Genomic DNA, 21369 nt, shown 5'->3' on the forward strand with positions numbered 1-21369 from the left:
CAGACAGAAGCAGAGTCGTTTGCAGAGAATTGGTGTTTTAGTCTCTCTGAGTACAGTCGTTTAGCCTCCCTCACCGCCTTGCTAAACCTGTTCTTCGACTCCTTGAAACTGTCTTTGTCCCCACTCCTAAACGCGGCCTCTTTCTCTGACCTCAACCTTCTGAGTTTAGCTGTAAACCAGGGTTTGTCGTTGTTGTAGCTTACCCTGGTGCGTGTTGGTATACAGCAGTCCTCACAGAAGCTGATGTATGATGTCACAGCCTCTGTGAGCTCATCCAGACTATTGGTAGCAGTCGTGAACATGTCCCAGTCAGTGCAGTCCAAGCACGCCCGCAGATCCTCCATAGCTTCACTGGTCCACTGTTTTGATGTCCTCACAGCAGGCATACAGCGCTTTAGCTTCTGCCTGTATGCAGGAATCAGGTGGACCATGGTGTGGTCAGAGTGACCCAGTGCTGCTCGGGGGACCGCATGGTATGCTTTGCTTATTGTAGAGTAGCAGTGATCCAAGGTGTTTCCTTCTCTGGTAGGGCATTTGATTAATTGTCTATATTTTGGGAGTTCTTGAGTGAGATTGCCTTTGTTAAAGTCGCCTAGCACAATAACCAAGGAATCCGGATTTTCATGCTCCACACTCAGTATCTGGCTGGCGAGCACACGTTGAGCCTCGTTGACGCTAGCCTGCGGAGGCATGTAAACGCCAACCAGAATGAATGATGCAAACTCTCGTGGCGAGTAAAAAGATCTACAGTTAATAAAAAATGATTTCAGATCAGGAGAACAGTGCTGCAGAATCACTGTCACATCTTCACACCAGCCACTGTTAATGTAAAAACAAATACCACCGCCTTTCGTTTTGCCAGAGAGCACAGGGTCACGATCCGCTCTCAGCAGTTTGAAACCTGCTAGCTGTAGCGCAGAGTCTGGGATCAGTTCACTCAGCCATGTCTCCGTAAAGCACAAAACGGAAGATGAATGAAAGTCTCTGTTTTTCCACACCAGTAGCTGAAGTTCATCCAGTTTGTTGCTCAGTGAACGCAAGTTGGAGAGAAATATCCCCGGTAACGCTGTGCGTGCCCCACGCCGACTGAGTCGCAACAGAGCACCGGCTCGTTTGCCTCTCCTACGGCGCTTCGCTGCTAGGACAAAGCCGAGGGCGGCTTTGACTATAATTCCCACTAATTCTGCCGCTGGAAGCAGAAAAGTAGGAAATAAATCCACAGGAGTTGTAGTCCTGATGTTTAGAAGTACTTCTCTAGTTAGAGAACCCCGGAAATCTTGGCAGAACACTGAATTAACAGACAAAACGAGACAAAAAAGAGCGCACCTAACGACCAAGGCAGCCATCATCGGCGCCATCTTGGATCAACACCAACCTCATTGCATCCTCTCTCTAGCTTCACGCCTTCGGTTATTATTCAAGCCTACGGTGTTAATACAGTCTGTAAAAATACCACTTTGACACACTTGCAAGAAATGATCCTCTGGTTAGATGTAGCATGATCTTATTAATTAAGTATAAAAAACTCACCAGGGACAACGACAACATTGGCAACCCTGCACTATGAATTATTATTTTGATGTCTGAGAGGAGATGGCGCAAGTCCAAAGACGGTCTGGACCTAGATAAGTATCACTCCTGTGGTAACCCGAGGGCAATAATGCACGCACACTTGTACTTAGTTTTGGGTCTTTACTGAAACCAATGCTCACAGCATGGTGGCCAAAACGTACATGAGACATGCAGGTGGCGCCAAAACAATACCCCCCCGGCGGGGTACGCAGGTGTCGGTCCAAAGGTTCCGGGGTGCAACACTAACTCAGTATATAACACTTCTCCCCCTTTAAGTAAACACTTATAATACGGTTACCCAAACAAACTGAAATTGCATGTATGTCCCCTTATAAAGTACAGAAACTATATTGCACGAAATTAACTTAAATTCACATTCCAACTTTAGAATTCTAACAACAGGCAATCAACAACATCCGGTAATGCACAACAGTTTTGTTAGTTTACCAGTTCAGTCTCTCTGGAGGCTTGTGTTGCCTCTCTGACCTTCTTGGTGCAACAGGAGAGTCCACAGACTGGGTAATAGACTGTGCTGTACTGGGAGGAATTGGGGTAGCGGCAGGGGCAGGTGAGGTAGTTTGCTCAGACAGTCCATCAATGCACACAGGTGCAACACAGTCCATAGAGCTACTCACACCGTCCTTGTGTGAAACACTCTGAGACCCCGTCTCCTCTGCATCAGTGCGGACACGCACGTGATCTTGGTGCCTGCGAACCTGCCTGCCGTCCAACAAGTCAACCACAAAAGAAACTGGACCAGACTGGCGGTGAATAACTCCTGGCAGCCACTTTGAGCCGCTGGCAAAGTTCTTGACATACACACAGTCCCCCTGCTGTAAAAGCCACTCCTTTGCATGTTGGTCCCGTCTCACTTTTTGGTTCTCCTGTGATCGGGCAACTTTTGCTCCTACATCCGGGCGAAGGAGGTCCAGATGAGATTTGGGCTTTCTCCCTAGCAACATCTCTGCTGGAGGCAAACCAGTGGTTGTGTGTGGGGTAATCCGATACTGGAATAAGAAACGTGCCAGCTTAGTCTCCAGCGTGTGCCCTGTCATTTTCCGCAGTCCCTCTTTCAGTGTCTCAACAGCACGCTCTGCTAAACCGTTGGAAGCAGGATGGTATGGTGCAGTCAGGATATGTCGGATTCCATTTTTCTCCACAAACTCTTTGAAAACTTCACTTGTGAAAGTGGGCCCGTTGTCACTGACAACCGTATCTGGTAGCCCGTGGGTGGCAAAGAAGCTTCTGAGCGTGTCAGTGGTAACTGGGGCTGTGATATTTGACATGATGTGTGCTTCCATCCACTTTGAATGAGCGTCCATCAGCACCAGGAACATGTGGCCCATAAACGGACCAGCGAAATCCAGGTGGAGCCTGGACCACGGGCGTGCCGGCCACTCCCATGGGTGGAGAGGCGCAGGTGCGGGCATCTTCTGGTTACTTTGACACTGTGAACATGCTTTTACCTTTTCTTCCAAAGCACCGTCCATCCCAGGCCACCACACAAACGACCTGGCGAGGCTCTTCATCCTCGACACCCCGGGGTGAGCTTCATGCAGCACTTCCATTATCTGAGCCCGTCCCGCAGGTGGAATAATCACCCTGGAGCCCCAGAGGATACAGCCATCCAGCACACTTAGCTCCAGCTGACGCTTGACATAGGGCTTGAGCTCCTCCTGCTCAACTGATACTGGCCAGCCCTGCAATAGCCATCTCTTTACTTGTGACAGCACCGGGTCTCTTTCAGTCCACTGTTTGATTCGCTTTGCTGTCACCGGAGAGTTAGACAGTCTGTCTAACAAAAACACAGTCTCTGGAAGTAGGTTAGTTTGGCTTGGTGACTCTGGGAGGGGAAGACGGCTGAATGCGTCTGCATTTGCATTTTCACTTCCTGCTTTATACACAATGTGATACTGATAGGCTGACAAAGTTAATGCCCAGCACTGCACTCTTGCTGACGCCATGGGTGAAATACCCTTAGTCTCACTAAACAGGCCCAGCAAGGGCTTATGGTCGGTAAAAATGGTAAATGGGCGACCATACAGGTACTGGTGGAACCGTTTCACAGCAAAAACTACCGCTAGCCCCTCTTTCTCTAGCTGAGAGTAACCCTTTTCTGCTGATGTGAGAGTGCGAGACACGTACCCAATAGGTTTTTCATCTCCGTCCTCCATACAGTGCGATAGGACCGCCCCCACGCCGTAGGGTGCATCACAGGATAGGACAACGTCTTTGTCCGGGTCAAAGTGCACGAGTAGTGTTGCTGAGTGCAACAGTTCTTTTACCTGCTGGAAAGCTGTCTCTTGAGCTTGCTGCCAATTCCAGGAACAGTCTTTGTGCAGCAGCTGATAGAGGGGGGCGAGCACAGTGGAGAGCTCAGGCAAGAACTTCCCGTAATAATTCACTAAACCCAAAAACGACCTGAGCTCAGCCACATTCTTTGGAGAAGGAGCTTCCTTTATCGCCCTCACCTTCTCTGTCATGGGGGAAAGACCCTGAGCGGAAATCCTGTGACCCAGGTATGTGACACTTGAAACCTGAAAAACACATTTACTGCGTTTTAAACGCAGCCTGGCCTCCTTCATTCTCTTCAGCACCTGGTCGAGGTTTTGCAGATGCTCCTCTTCTGTTTTACCTGTCACCAAAATGTCGTCTAGGTAGACAGCGACATGGGGAATGTTCTGCAGGAGGTTGTCCATGGTGCGTTGAAAAATGGCTGGGCTGGACGCGACGCCGAAAACCAGGCGGTTGTACTTAAACAGTCCCTTGTGGGTGTTGATGGTCACATATTGTTTAGAGTCCTCATCCAGCAACAGCTGTTGGTACGCGTGACTCATGTCCAGTTTTGTAAACGTTTGTCCTCCTGCCAGTGTGGCAAACAAATCCTCAACTCGTGGCAGGGGATACGTGTCAAGTTGTGAGGCTTGGTTAATTGTCATTTTGTAATCACCACATATCCGCACCGCACCATCCTCTTTCAGCACAGGCACAATCGGGGCTGCCCAGTCAGAGAACTCCACAGGTTCAATAACACCTGACCGCTGCAGCCTGTCCAACTCTGCTTCCACCTTAGCCTTCATGGCGTATGGCACCGTGCGTGGTTTACAAAAACGTGGTTTTGCGTTGGGGTCCACGGTTAACTTCACTGTTGTGCCGCGGAGGGTACCAAGCTCATCCTTAAAAACGTCTGCATACTTTGATAGGATGTCTCCAACCACTCTCATGTGCATGATTTCCCCCCAATTGAGGCGGATTTTCTTTAGGAGGTCCCTTCCCATCAGACTAGGTCCCTCCCCGTCTACCACTAACAGCTTCACTTTAGCTGACTGGCCTTCATACATCACGTCTACTTCTATAGCTCCCAGTAGAGGAATGCACTCACCGGTGTATTGTCTCAGTCTGATGTTAGTCTTCCTTAAAGCAGGCACTTTTCCAGAGCACCACAACCTGGAGTAGGTGGCTTGACTTATCACCGAAACTGAGGCACCCGTGTCCACCTCCATCGTCAGCTGTTTTCCGTTTAATTGTAGCGTTGCGCAGACCGGGTCTGCCCGGGGTTCACTCAGGTCCATATTAAACATGTTAAATGAACACTGCTCCTCCGGCTCTTGCACATGATGCGTTTTCATTTGGGGTTTTGACTCTTCACACACCTTTTTCCATGTCTTTTTAGAAACTCTGCACTTCTTGGCTATGTGCCCTTTTTTCTGGCAGTTATGGCAAGCGGCATCTTTAAACCCACAGTCAGTAGCAAGATGCGCTCCCCCACAGCGGTAACACTCAACTGACTTCATCGGCTTGCCTCTCCCTGCATTAAACAGACGGTTAACGGCGCCCTGTGGCACACTGGCGTTAGCTGCTTGAATGTCTTTAGAGTTGATAGCTGCCGTTTCCATTGCATGAGCAATCTCCAACGCTTTCTTGAAAGTTAGCGCGACTTCACCTAGCAATCGGCGCTGAATGCTGTCATTGTTGATACCACAGACTAACCTGTCCCGTAGCATGTCGCCAAGCACCGGTCCAAACTCACAATATTCCGACAGTTGTCTCAGCTCCGCCACGAATGCAGCAACTGAAACTCCAGCTTTGCGTGAATGTGTGTGGAACTTGAAGCGCTGAACAATCACTGACGGCCTGGGGTTGTGATGCTCTTGCACCAGCTTCACCAAGTCTTCGAATGACAATTCGCCTGGCTTCCGTGGCGTTGCTAAATTGCGTATCAACTTGTACGTCTTGGCACCGCACGCACTGAGGAGAATCGATCTTTTCCTTTCGACCTCCTTAATGTTATTCGCCAGGAAAAAGTGCTCCAGTCTCTCGACATATTCAATCCAGTCACCATCCAGCTCGACGAATTCACCGAGCGTGCCGACCGTGGCAGTAGCCATGCTGCAAGCTAAAAGTCACACGGAACTTCGTCTTCGACACTAACGTTACTCAGTCATCTATGTTTTAACCCTTGTGTTCTCCTCGGGTCGTTCTGACCCATCAGTCATTGTGACCCACCGTCGTATTGCGACAACTTTACCGCATACAAAAACAAAGTGAAGCATTTTCTTTTAACCGTCGGGCTGTCTCAGACCCCCCACATTGCGAAGGTTAAAAGAAAAGTATTTTTATTTGGTTTTGTATTGGGTAAAATTGGGTAAACACAATGATGGTTCGTTATGAACCTTTGGGTCATGTGACCCGAAGGCAGCACGAGGGTTAATCCTCGTCGCCAAAAGTGTGGTAACCCGAGGGCAATAATGCACGCACACTTGTACTTAGTTTTGTGTCTTTACTGAAACCAATGCTCACAGCATGGTGGCCAAAACGTACATGAGACATGCAGGTGGCGCCAAAACAATACCCCCCCGGCGGGGTACGCAGGTGTCGGTCCAAAGGTTCCGGGGTGCAACACTAACTCAGTATATAACAACTCCCTCCTCGAATCCTTCTCTGCCCGCATAACTGATGCTAAAACCCACTACTTCCTGAACAAAATGAACTCTGCCTCAAACCCTCAAACTTTTCTCTACCTTCTCCACCCTTCTTAACCCACCTCCCCCACCCTCCCCCTCCACCCTGACAGCAGACGACTTCTCCTCCTTCTTTGAGAAAAAAGTTGCTGACATTAGCAGTCGGTTCCCTGAACCCACCTTTCCTACCCACTCACCCTCTATGACTGACCCAACTAAATGTCTAAACGCTTTCTCTCCCCTGTCCGAGGCAGAGATCTCTGACCTCATTCTCTCTCATCGCCCCACCTCCTGTCCCCTTGATCCAGTCCCCTCCCCTCTCTTTCAAACCATCTCTCCCTCCATCATAACTTTTCTTCTCCATGTCCTTAACTCTTCTCTTACTTCCGGCACTTTCCCCTCTGCCTTCAAACAGGCCAGAGTTAGCCCTCTACTCAAAAAACCCTCCAGTAACCCAGCTGTCCTCCAGAACTACAGACCGGTATCACTACTACCCTTCTTTTCTAAAACAATTGAACGCGCCGTATCTAACCAACTGTCAAACTTCCTCTCTCAGAACAACCTGCTTGACCCCAACCAATCGGGCTTCAAGACTGGCCACTCCACAGAAACTGCCCTCCTGTCAGTCACCACTGCCCTCCAGTCTGCCAGAGCGGCTTCGAGGTCATCCGTCATCATTCTGCTGGACCTTTCTGCAGCGTTTGATACGGTTAACCATCAAATCCTGCTGGCCAGACTTTCTGAGATGGGCATCACTGGCACTGCACTTCAGTGGATCTCATCCTACCTGTCAGGAAGATCCTACCAGGTCTCCTGGGGAGGCAAAGTGTCAGGGCCCCGCCAGCTCTCCACTGGTGTCCCACAGGGATCCGTCCTTGGACCCCTCCTCTTCTCCCTCTACACCACCTCGCTTGGACCAATCATCACCTCCCATGGCTTCTCCTACCACTGCTATGCTGACGGCATGCAGCTGTACCTGTCGTTCCCCCCGACTGATCCGGGGATCTCAGCTAGGATCGAGGCCTGCCTCACAGACATCTCCGCCTGGATGACCGAGCACCACCTCCAGCTGAGCCTCGCCAAAACAGAACTCCTCATCAACCCGGCCAAACCCTCCATCTCCCACGATCTCTCAATCACCCTGGGATCGGCGACGGTGACCCCTTCATCCTCTGCCAGGAACCTCGGGGTGACCATGGATGACGAGCTCTCCCTCACAGCCCACATTGCTGCGGTCTCCCGGTCGTGTAGATTCACCCTCTACAACATCCGGAAGATCAGGAGATACCTATCTGAGCATTCCACCCAGCTTCTAGTCCAAGCACTTGTCCTCTCAAAGTTGGACTACTGCAACTCGCTGCTCGCCGGTCTCCCAGCAGCGCAACCCGCCCTCTCGAGAGGATTCAGAACGCGGTGGCCCGTTTGGTCTTCAATCTACCCAGACGCTCCCATGTTACCCCGCTCCTCATCTCCCTCCACTGGCTTCCCATCACGGCCCGTATCAGATTCAAGACTCTGGTACTGACCTTCCGAGCGGTCAACGGGACTGCACCCGACTACATCAAGTCTCTCCTCCAGCCTTAGACCCCCCCCGCCACCTACGGTCTTCTGACAACCGTCTGGTGGTCCCACCGCTCAAGAGCGCCCGGTCCCAACACAAGCTCTTCTCCTGTTTGGCCCCCCAATGGTGGAATCAACTCCCCACCTCCATCAGGGACACTGACTGTCTCCCCACCTTCAAGAAAAGGCTCAAGACGCTCAATCCTCCAGGATCACAATGACTCGTATTGAGAGACTTGTTGCTCTTGTTGGTTAGTTGTAATGGTTTCAAATTCTTGTACTCGCTGTGAAATATTTTACTGTTGACTGTTTTTTCTACAGGTGCACTCTCTTGTGGGGAGTTTCATGTTGTTCAATTGTAACTTGTTTAACTGCATGCTCTTATGGTTCTTCCCTTTGGCACTTATTTGGTTTTCCACAATGTATTCTTCATGTTTTGGCTGCTCGTAATGTTTGGGGCTATCTCGTTGTTATGATCAGTGACCTATGCTCTTTTATAAAGCTCTCTCTTGGAAGTCGCTTTGGATAAAAGCGTCTGCTAAATGCATAAATGTTAATGTAAATGTCATCTTAAATTAAGTGTCTGAACAGGACTGGGCGTGCAGGCACACATGATTAGTTTCTCCTCCGTCTTGAACCTGAAACCTAGATTCTAGGTTAGAAATGTTGCCAGTCTGTTGCCAATGACCAACGGTTGCTACGTTTTTCCAGCAAGTTCAAGTCATTCCATTGTTGTCCTTTTACCTTCAAATTCGTTCAACCCAGACTTCAGCAACTGGTTTTCTGCTAAATTTTCACATTTTCCTGCCGCTCATCTTTCTGAATTTTTGCCCTTATTGTTTTGCATTTTCTTTTCTTCTCTTTTCTTCTGTTTTCTGCCTTCATCTTGCTGCAGGTCCTTTCTAACATACATTTCAGGCCTTTTGAAACTCCAGCAAATAATTTTCAGCAAAATTTTCAAATTCTTCAGAATTATTTCTCTTTTTGCATTTTTCTTATCTTTTCTGTAGTTTTATACCTTCGTCCAGCTCCAGCCCCTTTCAAAAATAAGCCGCGAAGCGGCGAAGCCACTTGTGTTTCTACCTTTTCTTATTATTATTACACTTCTCCCATTGGAGTCTATGGCAGCCACTAGAACAATATGGTCATAAGTTGTGATATTTGGCACACTCATTAAGCACAGTCCCCTCTTTATTTTCACCAAGTTTCATGTCTCCCATTCGAGCACTCTAGCGCCACCAACGGGTCAAAGTTGGACTTGTGTTTACACACGTAACTTTTGAACCGTATGACCGATTTTCAAAAATGAGGTACCGTAGGATTCCCTGGATCTAGACGAGTTCAACACATCCTATGACGTCAATTTCTGGTTATATAGATTGTCCGCCATTTTGAATTGTAAGGAAAAACGTTTTTTCGCTTCTCCAATTTTTGTCAAATCTTCCCCAGAATTGACACACATCATCGTCACAGCAACCCTCACTAAAAATTTCGAAAGTATTTTTGATTTTCAAAACCGTTTGTCCGGTACAGCCAATCAAAATCGTCAGCAAAGACACCAAACAGGAAGTTGGGTCATATCTCAGCCAATCCTTGAGAAATCAACACCAAACTTAGTATTATGACTCGGAACCCTCATCTGAGGATGTCCAAACAATTTGGTGTCGTGATCACTGGGCGTGGCTGCAGGATGCAAAAATGTATTTTGGCCAATAACTGTTGATTTGTTTGCCTTAATAATTCCTTTGTCTCATGATATCTTGGGACATCCCATGTGTGACACATGATAATTTGTGATAACAGCCGAATTGATCCGGCCGCTATTTTGAATTACAGAAAAAACACGTTTTCTCTACTCCTCCTAAAAATGTTTTCCAATCTTCACCAAATTTGGCAGAGATTATCTTCAGACCAAGCTTCACAACGCCCATCACCTGTTTTTTTGATTTTCAAAAACTTTTTCCCGTTACAGCCAATCAAAATGTGAAGTTAAGCCATCAAAGAGGAAGTTGGGTCGTATCTCAGCAAATCTTTGATGGATTCACACCAAACTTGGTATATGGACTCGGAACCCTGTTCTAAGGATGTCTAAAATGTTTTCTCAGTCATATGACTGCTTGGCCACCTCATTGCTGCTTGCAGCTATATTTATTTTTATTATTGTTTTTTTTCGCCCCCCTAAGGATCAGTCAATATTTGGACTACATAGACAACCTAGGTGTCAAAAGTTTCGTATTGGTAGCGATTGCGTTGGTTGTATTTTTATTTAAGTTCCGTTGCATGGTTTAAGTAGAAATTGCGTTTTTGTGGTGAAAAGTGAAGCTAACGGTGGCTAATTTGCTAGCCACAGTCACTGACGTTACTAACGTCACGAAAACACGCGTGACTACCTATAGCAGAACATTCGTTTCGCATCTGTAAATTTGGAGGATAGCTAGGCTAACTATAGCTTTACTGCAAGGCAGCTGCAGAAACGCCACAAGCAAAGAGGCCAGGGTGATAACTATTTACTCATTTTACTTTGTGATGTGAAACACAATTGTGAAATGTAATGTACAATATTAGCTGATATTATTAAGGAAGTAGGCCCACATCAACTTTCGGAAACGATAGTCTACTATTTCACTGAAGCATTAGCATCATGACAGATTAGCCTCTGTTGCCCGGGCAACACATACTACAGTGGTATATACTACATGCATCTGTTTTCAATCGTTAAAATAAACATTCCTCACAAATACATTTTCGTTGTAGGATTTATTATGACATTACATTACAAGTAAACGATTTGTTGGTGAAATTATCATTAATGAGCGAAGCAGGTTCAGGCAAGGCACTCGGGCAGCGCGCGTCATACCACCCATCGCCGTGCCCTCAGGCCATAGGCGTAGCTCGATAGGCAGCGCTATAAAGCCGCTCCATGCACGCACACGCATTGTCGAACCTGCCGTCTGCGTTGCTGCCGTTGCTTTGCGCTCCGCGGTTTGATCGTCTGTCTGGTCGTTGTCTTTGAGTTGTCTCCCTTTCGTCATGTCCTCCTCGGATCTGGACGATGCGGGTGGTTCTGGGGATCTGGTGGATTGTCTCGATCAGCCCCCTGAGGAGTCTCCTTCGGAGGATCTCTGCGCGGATGGCGAGGACTCGGGGATCCGAATCAGGCGTAGTTCGCGTTTGGCAGGGAAAACGGCTAACATGAAGAACTGGCCGGTGTACGAGATCCTGGACGGCCTGTACGCCAAGGGAATAACACCACCCCTTGGATGCAGCCACGAGGATCTGTTCGTGTTCTTCCTGGAACATGGCTCGGCTGCTCCATCCGCACCCCTGGGTGCTCCCCCGGGAAAAGCGTCGGAGAAAGGGAAGCGGGGCTCCGCTTCCCGTCCTACTGCCGTGCTGCCTGCGAAGAGGGCTCGCTTCCGGGAGCCAAGCCCGTCCACAAGCGCCCCCCGTGATCCTGTGCTGGCCGCCCTCTCGGACATTCAGCTTTCCCTCGGCGACATGAGTTCCCGCATCGCTGTCCTGGAAGCCGGGGTGTCAAGGGATCCCGTTCCGACCTTCTCCGGGTTCGTGGGTGCTCCTGCGGCCTCCGACCGAGACGTGGTGCCACGGAGGAGCCTGGCCTCGGCTGTACCGGCTGCGGCCTCCGGTGTACCGTTCTTGTCCCCCGCGGCTGGCGTGTCCGTACAACTGAGGAGCCAAATCCTTGCAGGTATGGATATCAACTTAGTCCAGATATTGCTTGGTGCGACTGACCTTCTGGACCGGCGTGTGGTCGACTGCAGGGAAGTGTCCGTGTTCCTTAAGGGCAGCGACCCCAGAATGTCCAAGAACTTGACTTTGGCCGAATTTTGCGTGGCATTCGGGGTGTACCGTGACACATTATGCGAGGCGTACCCCGAGCGTCGCGTCGAAATGGATGACTACCTGGCTCTTATTTGTGATCTGGCCCTGCGCTACGGTGGTAGTTTGTTCTACGAGTACCACAAATGTCTGTCCGCTAAGGCGGCCTTGCACCTCCAGAAATGGAATCAGCGGCTGGACTGGTCAGTGAGGGACCTAGATTTGGTGAGCCGTGTGTTTACCGGGCACATGCCGCTCTCTTGCTCCGTGTGCGGATCTCTGGCTCACACTGTAAACCTGTGTCCCAGAACCGCATATGCGCCCGTCACTACACCTGAGGCGACCCTGCAGGCCGTGTCTAGAGGTGGTCGGAGGAAGGTAGGGCCCCTTCAGTCATCCGCGGCTAACCCACCACTGTGTATACACTTCAATGAGAATGTTCTTCAATGTTCTTATGCTAACTGCAGGTACCTGCATGCTTGCAGTTTCTGCGGGGACGCTCATCCCCGAGCTGTGTGCCCTCGTCGGGCCCGCCCGGCTCAGAAGGGCAAGTGAATAAATTGGTGTCAACCCCTATTAACATTGAGAGACTCAGAATTGCTCTGGACAAGAATCCAGATCGGTGTTTTGTAACGTACCTTTTGAATGGTCTGACTCATGGGTTTCGTGCTGGTCTATCTGAGCTGCCAACTGTCAAATATGAATGTAACAACCTGCAGAGCGCACTTCGTGAGCCGGGGGTCGTGGACACACTCCTTCAAAAAGAGACAACTAAAGGGTTCATGATCGGGCCTTTCGATGAATCCCCTTTCTCCTCGTTCAGGGTTAGCCCCATAGGCGTAGCCACGCGCAAATATTCAGGCAAGAAACGCCTGATAGTGGACCTGTCGGCTCCGCATGGCTGCACGGTGGCAAGCATCAACAGCCTTATACCGCGTGGGCCTTTTGCTCTTTATTATGCCAGTGTGGATAACGCAATTCATATGATTAAAATCGCAGGCGCGGGCGCTTGGCTGGGCAAAGCGGACGTGACCGATGCGTTTAAGGTCATGCCACTCCACCCCTCTCAATGGCATTTGTTCGGTGTGCGCTGGCGCGGGAAGCTGTATTTTTCTGTTCGGTAAACCTTCGGCTGCCGCAGCAGCCCGCACATCTTCGACACGCTGTCGGAAGCGCTGTGCTGGATCCTGTTAAATGTGCTCAAATTGCCTTTTGTCCTGCACCTTCTGGATGATTTTTTAGTGGTGGATTTTCCTTGTTCGCCTCCGGCCCGTTGCATTTCCGTGTTGCGAGAGACTTTAATACGATTCTGCCTGGCTTCAATTTTCCACGTACTGCAGTGCTTTCTCTGTGAGCCCTTTGCCTGTGAATCTGTCCGTGCTGTGCGCCTTCATGGTGCACTGCTTCGAATCCCGTAAGCTGCAACCATCGTCCATCAAGGCGTTGGTGGTAGGTGTTCAGTTCCACCTTCGGTGCGTGGATCCTTCTGCAGGCAGCCTTCTGGGGAGCCCGGCTGTCCGCCTCCTCATGAACGGTCTACGCAAGCAGAGGCCCGAAAGGAAAGACAAACGTCTCCCCATCACACTCCCCATACTGCACAAACTGTGTCTGCTCTAAGACGGGGATACTTCGGGGTGTACGTCGACGCTCTGCTCGAAACGGTGTTTCTCACGGCATTCTACGGGTTTCTGCGGTGCGGCGAATACACCACTAGATGCGCTGCCTTCGATCCTTCTCGAGATCTCACCATGTCCGATTTAATAATGGGAAGTGGGGTGTTCACCATAGTCCTGAAACACAGCAAAACGGATACAACATGTAAGGGCACTCCCATTGTGATTGGTCAAACTAACTATGCCTTCTGTCCATTTTCCTCTATGTGCCGGTACCTGTCATGCCGTCCTCGGGCAACACCCGATGAGCCCCTATTCGCCAGCGACGCGGTTGGGAAGGCCATGACCAGACCATGGTTCACCCAGCGGCTCCGGAACCTGTGCAAGCACTGTGGCCTGTCTCCGGAGCTGCACACAGCGCATTCCTTCCGAATCGGGGCGGTCACCTCTGCCTCTGCGAAGGTGCCCATGTCAACGCTGAAACTGATGGGCCGTTGGTCGTCATCGGCGTACGAGCGCTACGTGCGCCCCAACGCATCGGACGTTGTGGATGCTCAGAAGCTGACGAGCGCATGAACGGACACCCATGTGTAGACTGCGTGAGCCATGTCTGTTCAGCAGTTTTGCAAGAAATAAAACAAGTAATAATCAGTCATTGGTCAGTGGTCCAACGTAGACGCTCAAGCTGAGCGGGTCTGAGAACTAAGCGACCAACGCGGTCTGCACGTATCCGGTGGTTGGGTGGCTTCGTACATTGCTAATGCTAGAATGTCTCTTCGGATCTCCGTGCAGCAGTGGTGATCCGCAGACGTGCTCTGATGCGCTAGTGGCCATCAGAATCCACGTTGCTTGCATGGAGATATCCGTTGAGATGCCCTGGTCTCCCAGGGAACGGCGGATGCGCCGCCGACACATTTTTCTCACATCCTCACGTAACACCCATATTTGGTGCACGAACACAGGCGCCTTTGCGTACATCCTGGGGTTGCCGACGGGCGCTAGAGGACAGGTCTCTAGAGGTAGCATAAATCTGCCCCGTGCAGGATGAGAAGGCTACCGGACCGTTAGTGCTAGAATGTCTCGTGGGAACTTCCGCCACCAGTGCGAATGCAAGCTGCACGCTCTATTGTAAGCGGGGAGTACCTCAGGAGATGCCCGGACACCGGCCGGGATCAGCATGTGGAGGCGTGGCGCCTGTGTGCTGTCACATTTCTTTTGTGTTCCTTCCCACTAGATAACGTATCCCCGTTCCGGCATGGTGCTGCCTTCCCGTACATCCATCTTCGCGTCGGATGTGAAGGATACCGGAGTGATGGGCGGCGCGGGGGCGGTTGCGGGCGCACGTCGCGTTGAGCGCTGGGTCTTGACGGGACGTGCGCGTGGGCCGGCTCCGCGGACCGCACATCGGATGGTATGCGACGTTAAGGATACGCACACATAGCCGTAGTCACTGTAATGGTAGCATGACCGGGCATCCAGAATTTTATCACCAGTAAATGGTGGGATGTCATACGGTCTCAAGAGGAGCGACGCTCCGCTCTACACATAGTATAGACTGGCGGAGTGTCGGTGTTTGGGGATTTAACTCGTTGCTCCCTGCCTCATGTCTTGCATATGCAGTGAAGGCGGGGAGCGCTTCCCCATGTACATCCATTCCGCCAATGTAAAACCATTTGTCATGTGTAAGAATAAATGGTGAAATCAATCACGTGAGTGTCTTGACTGAACCTGTGGTTTCAAACCAGTGTTGCTCACTGCAACGCTGTAGGCTACGCGAGACACACTACAAAAACATCTACACAGCTGTTTTAGGAAGTCAAACGGCGACAGAACATGTTCGGCACTCCCCTTACTTAAATCAAAAGTCTTTCAATTGGTGAAACTATCTGACTACTAACCTGAACTTCATTGCCACAGCCTAAACTTTGTCAATCTGTTCATGAAAATAATTAATTTCAGCCTAAACCGTACAACGGAACGTTAAATAGAATTCAACCAACGCAATCGCTACCAAGACGAACACAGCAGTAGTCTAGTACTGTACTGTAGTAGAATTTACCGGGGCAGCTTCTCCACACAGGGCTATATCGCATTTTGCGTTGTTACTGACAATGACCGCTACCAGTGAGCTTTTTATGAATGAGCGATTTTCCACTAAATAAATGTCAAGCTTATTTACGTTTTTGGGGGCATTTTTTCAGTTAGCAGATGGTAATGTTTGAATCGCGATTCCATCTTCTACTGCCGGTAACGTCGTAGAATAATCTTCAAAGGTGGTTCTTTATTAATGAATGAATGCAATATGAGTAGGCTAAATGCCTGAAAATATCACGAGAAGGGAAAACTTAAAAGGACGTTTAAATCACAGAGATTAGGTCAATTTTTACACCGGTCTGCCAAATTTATTCGTTGATTCAGCTATGAGGCTGCCTCTTGCAGGGGAAATTAGAAGACATCATATTTCATTCTACACTTAACTCGTATTTTGAGTTGTAAATGAGCAGCAAAAAAAAGATGCTTTTAAATCTATGTAATCTTTATAAATAATAAGTAGGCCCTATGCATTTTTATATAAAATATACAGAAATATCAGTTGTAAAAATGCAACCGAAGCAAGCAAGCACACCCTACAATTTCCCCAGAAATTGTACCCTCTCTAGTGTTTACATATGAAATAGTTAAAAATGAACACACCTGCTCAGTTTCTAAGGGGATGTCGGGGAAGAGGATCTGAAGAGTCTTAATGGATTCTGTCTGGAAGGATGTCAGTGCATCTTCAGCTTGGCTCTACAAACAAAAATATCAGCACACGTTATTCATTTTTCTAGATGAACAAGACTAATATTTGAAATTATTGTATATAGTATACAATATTTGAATATTGTATCTACCACTAGGGCTATAAAAGACAGTCAGACGCAAAAACTACCACCACTACTGTACTCTTCAAAATAAGCACTTAAAGAAGTATATTAACAATTGAAATGGTTTAGCTGTGAGTAAATTGTGGCTTTCTATGAGGTCAATCAGGATGGTGTGCTGCTACTGACCAGTGCCCCCTTAGCCTCGGCCAGTCTCTCCACATTCATCTTCTCAGCTGCAGACAAGGCCTCCATGGCTGCCCAGTTCTTCTCACGGAGGTCCTACAAGCAGAAGATTAGTTTGAATTAGTTGGACCCTGAGGATATAATGTTGAACGCCGGCAACTTTCCCCGCCTGGGTTTTAATAAAGTGTTATCTTGTCTCAACTTTTAAATTAAATATTAAAATCACGCCTTATATGAAGACATAAACATATTACTAGTAATATATATTTCAACTCGCGACTAAAATTCGAAGAACTGCCTGAGGCTTTTGTTCAGTTTACCGTTATCTCTGTATCCTTCAATACAGGATCATATCTACGAAAGAGGGACTCCAAATGATACCTCTGTTTTTCAGACTTTATTCAATAACCAACACAAGTCAGGCAGGCTGCGCATGAGCATAAACCTTTTTGACTATCAAGATATGAACCCTTTGTTAAGTCCCAAGGGGGAACTGGCCTAAACTTCCCTTATCATCCCAGATTGACTTGAAAACGACACAAAAGAGCGAGTCCGCCCACATGGCATCAACTTACGTTACTTTTGTTCTTGACTTGCTCCATTTCCTCTTTCAGCTTCTGGAGCTCCTCCTCCATAGACAACATCTGTGAATCCTTCTCTAGACTAAAGGCACAACATACCCATCAGTCAATCACCTTCTTTGCACTCAAAAGGACATTTTGGAGTTGAACCAAATGGGAACGGCTATGGGCCCGTCTATAGCACTGGGGACAGACACATACCTTTCAAATGGTTGTTCTGCTTCAGTTTCACTCCCAGACCCCTGGATTGAAGAGACATTAAAGACAGTTTATCACCACACTTACAAACAGAGCCTTTTCCTATAGCAGGCAGCAACAACATCTTACTGAAATTGCAAGCCTCTTGCTCGAGCCTAAAGACTTAATTAGATAATTGTTTTTAGTCCTAAATTTGATTCATGGACGTCTACTCTACATAGAGAACTTTAGGAGTCTTTTAAGAGACTATTTCATGCATGGGCTGCATTTGAAGCCATTACATTTACAAGTGCATTTGTACTTACAGCCTGGGTGCTCTTTCCCAGTTCTATGTCGTCCCTCAGTTGTTTGAGTTTGTCCTCCAATGCTGCCACCTGGCTCTCTCTGTCTTTCAGACTGATCTGGAGCTGGTCTGTGTCCACATCCCTCTCCGGCTGATAAATAAATGAAAGCCGTCATTAGGAACTATCTAGGAGCAGGGTTAGGGTTAGTACAGTATTTTACATTTTTGGCACTGTTCCAGTGGTTTGTTTGTGATGGTACTAGTTAAACAGCTTATTTGTTAAGTTTATGACCCTGGTCTGATTAGTAACAATGTGCCCAGGTAACCATCTAAGATCAGGACATGGATAAATAAAGTTAACAGACAACTTACAGTTTTGGTGCTCTTTGCCTCCAGCTCTGCTCTCACTGTCTGTAGTTGTTCCTTGAGGGATGTTATCGTGCTTTCTTTTTCTTGCAAACTATTAAAAAAAAGAAAATCTGCTGGTTTTCGATTGCACCACTTACAATGTCCTATTTTTGTCAAATGATGTAGACAAATGTCATCCTGAACCTAATTACATGACATTTGAATGTGTTCTTATTAAAGCTATTAATGTTAATTTTATCTGAATTCTATTAACAACTAGATATCTACAACATTTGAATGAAAGGAAGGACTGAATCCAAACTTAAGATACACATGTGCAATACAGCTCTCCAACTGGGGCAAAATCTGAGTATACATGTGCTTCCCATATACAAAACGAAATCAAATTCAAACTTGTTTGTTTATCAAGCATCCTGGGCATACCTGTTCTGTAAAAGTTCAATTTCAACCATGTTTGCAGCCTAAAAAAAAGAAACAAATATGAAAAACAGATAAGGGCATGCCTTGAAAGGTAGGTAGTAGTGACAGCAGACACTGAATGGTTCAAGATTAAAACAATATGAACCAACCCAGACCACTAGAGGACATACACTGAGTAACCGAGTATAGCCATAATTTATCCGAAACTTACAGAACTATCTATCTGCACAATCTGGTCTTCCTCTACTTTCACCCTGAAGAGCCGGAAAACAAACACATATATTTAAGGTTTGCAAGGTCTTTATGGAGCACAAATACATTATGCAGAATGTATTTACAGTATAGTATAGACTCAAAGCAGGCTGTACTGTAGCGTGCCCCAGTCTGCCAACATACCCATTCTGTTGTGGTTCTTGGATGGTCTGTGCTGTTTTTACAAGCTCCAGTTCGTCTCTTAACTGCTTCAGCTCTTCTTCCAAAGTGGTTACCTGGCTTTCCTTTTCCTTCAGACTAAAAATAGAAGAAAAAATCATTTGTTAAGGAGGAAGGCTGGTTCAAAGATTGAAGAAATCGATAAACTGATTAAATTTGACTTATTTTGAATATAACCTGTTCTAGTACCTGTTCTTTAGCATCTCTATCTCATCTGGAACATCATCCTGAGAAGAAATAACAATATGCTGAGATTCAATGGCAAAGATACAGCAGTTGTATGTTAATCGGACGCAATAACATGGATTTTAGCGGAACTGAGTTCAACCTATGAAAAAATTAGAAAAGGGTTGTAGGCTTGAATACCTGCTACAGTATCTAAGGAATTGAGCTTACCTGTGGTTCGGAGGGGGTGGCAGCTTCTGTAACAGTCTCAATCACCTGCTCCTCAGCTTGGCTCTCTACTGGCTCATCCTTTAGGAGGACCTCCTCCTCCTTCTCTGCCTGCTCCTTCTGGGCCCTAAGGGCCTCCAGCTCCTCACAGCGCTCCTTCAGCTCTGCCTCGGTGGCTGTGACACGCTCCTGCAGCTCTGTGGAGGATCATCATCCTCATCATCTTCATCACCCCATAATCGTCATCATTATCAATAGACCCCAATGAAAATATCTGCAAGCACATTCTTCCCTTTTGTATATAACTTAACAATATCCTTGGTCTTGTGCATAGCCAACAAATCAAGAATCTGTAAATTGCCCATGAAGGCAGAACGCCCTTCCGGAAGGATGCAAGTGAAGCAGTCTTAGAATGGGGGGTGTTGTGTGTGAGAAGTGTCGTGCCCCACTGACCAGCCATAGTGACGGCTTCTTGATGGGCCTGTTCCAGCTGGGTCTGCATGGTGCTGCTGGTCTCCTGGGCCACTCTCAGCTCCTGGCTCACCCCCTCCAGCTTCTCAAGCAGCGCCTGCTCCCCCTCCGCATGGATGGCCTGCAGCAGCCAATGAGATGTGTTATAAGGCATCGCATGGTATGATTATAATCGATTATAGGCAGGGCAAGTCTCCTCAATGAGGATGACCTGCGTTAAAGAGTTTAAAGAAAGAAATGTAAGAAGAGTGGAAAGATGACAGGCCCTTAGCATACTTCAGGTTCATTACGCAAATTAAGATACAGGCAGGTGGAAAGAACACACCTTGCTCTCTAATCAGCTTTAAAGAAACGTCCATATGGATAATACTTATATAATCTACTATACAACTATATCAGTGCACAAGGTTGGAAGTCTAGGATATGGAATTGGGCAAAGGGCTGCTACAGGGAAGGTCCTGATTAGGTCTATGGCTCTGAGTTGTGGTTGGAGGATCAATAGAGAGGTCAGGAGCCACAAATGGTTGGCTCATCTCCACTATCCAATCCTGTAGGCTTTTGCTTAGCGAGGACATTGTCTGTATTAATGTGGTACTGCAGCGTGCGTAGTGGAATCTCTGGGTAGGAATGCACTCACCACTCAGTACTGTACTGTAGTAGTACAATTTACCGGGGCAGCATCTCCACACAGGGCTATATCACATTTTGCGTTGTTACTGACAATGATCGCTACCAGAGAGCTTTTTATGAATGAGCGATTTTCAACTAAATAAATGTCAAGCTTATTTACGTTTTTGGGGGCATATTTTCAGTTAGCAGATGGTACTGTTTGAATCGCGATTCCATCTTCTACTGCCGGTAACGTCGTAGAATAATCTTCAAAGGGGGTTCTTTATTAATGAATGAATGCAATATGCAATATGGGGAGTCAGGGTTAGGGTTAGGGTTGCCAGTTTGATTCCCGGTCATGCCAACTGACGTTGTGTCCTTGGGCAAGGCACTTCACCCTACTTGCCTCGGGGGAATGTCCCTGTACTTACTGTAAGTCGCTCTGGATAAGAGCGTCTGCTAAATGACAATGTAAATGTAAAATGTAAATATGAGTAGGCTAAATGTCTGAAAATATCACGAGAAGGGAAAAACTTAAAAGGGCGTTTAAGTCATTGAGATTAGGTCAATTTTGACACCGGTCTGCCAAATTTATTCGTTTTGATTCAGCTATGAGGCTGCCTCTTGCAGGGGAAATGAGAAGACATCTATTTCATTCTACACTTCACTCGTATTTTGAGTTGTAAATGAGCAGCAAGAAAAATATGCTTTTAAATCTATGTAATCTTTATAAATAATAAGTATGCATTTTTATATAAAATATACAGAAATATCAGTTGTAAAAATGTCATTAAAAAACGGACCCCTGTGCAACCGACTCAAGCAAGCACACCCTACAATTTCCCCAGAAATTGTACCCTCTCTAGTTTGCTTGTGTTTTGTCTATTTGCATGTGTTTTATAATTTGCAGTGCGTTTGCACATGTTGGCCACCGTACATAATAAATCCTACAACAAAAAGGTATTTGTGAGGAATGTTTATTTTAACGACTGAAAACAGATACATCACTGTAGTGTGTGT

At 47.4% G+C, this 21369-nt stretch overlaps 2 protein-coding genes across 2 annotated transcripts; both read right to left on the reverse strand.

Annotated features, from left to right (window-relative positions):
- Nucleotides 1-1645: 1645 nt before the first annotated feature.
- LOC134008490 (uncharacterized protein K02A2.6-like) lies at nt 1646-5993 on the reverse strand. The gene has a single exon (XM_062447894.1). It carries the CDS (start codon nt 5958-5960, stop codon nt 2016-2018), a length of 3945 nt encoding a protein of 1314 aa, XP_062303878.1. The 5' UTR covers nt 5961-5993; the 3' UTR covers nt 1646-2015.
- An 8783-nt stretch (nt 5994-14776) lies between these two features.
- On the reverse strand, nt 14777-19909 carry LOC134009124 (kinectin-like). The gene is made up of 13 exons (XM_062448847.1): nt 19723-19909; nt 19273-19466; nt 19066-19103; nt 18841-18954; nt 18656-18698; nt 18448-18485; nt 18028-18115; nt 17678-17806; nt 17376-17416; nt 17169-17256; nt 16597-16689; nt 16241-16333; nt 14777-15085 (listed from the first exon to the last, which is right to left on the reverse strand). Exons 1-13 carry the CDS (start codon nt 19892-19894, stop codon nt 14777-14779), a joined length of 1440 nt encoding a protein of 479 aa, XP_062304831.1. The 5' UTR covers nt 19895-19909.
- Between the last annotated feature and the right edge of the window lie 1460 nt (nt 19910-21369).

The sequence above is a fragment of the Osmerus eperlanus genome, chromosome 22, assembly GCF_963692335.1.
Source record: "Osmerus eperlanus chromosome 22, fOsmEpe2.1, whole genome shotgun sequence".
Taxonomy (NCBI): Eukaryota; Metazoa; Chordata; class Actinopteri; order Osmeriformes; family Osmeridae; genus Osmerus; species Osmerus eperlanus.

What these genes read in the sequence shown, in the direction of transcription:
- LOC134008490 (XM_062447894.1), bottom strand. Translation starts at nt 5,960, where the DNA reads ATGGCTACTGCCACGGTCGGCACGCTCGGTGAATTCGTCGAGCTGGAT.
- LOC134009124 (XM_062448847.1), bottom strand. Translation starts at nt 19,894, where the DNA reads ATGCCTTATAACACATCTCATTGGCTGCTGCAGGCCATCCATGCGGAG. An exon ending in AGGCAAAGAGCACCAAAACT is followed by an intron (nt 17,807 to 18,027) that starts GTAAGTTGTCTG and finishes TTTATTTATCAG; the next exon opens with CCGGAGAGGGATGTGGACAC. An exon ending in CCGAGGCTAAGGGGGCACTG is followed by an intron (nt 16,334 to 16,596) that starts GTCAGTAGCAGC and finishes TTTTGTTTGTAG; the next exon opens with AGCCAAGCTGAAGATGCACT.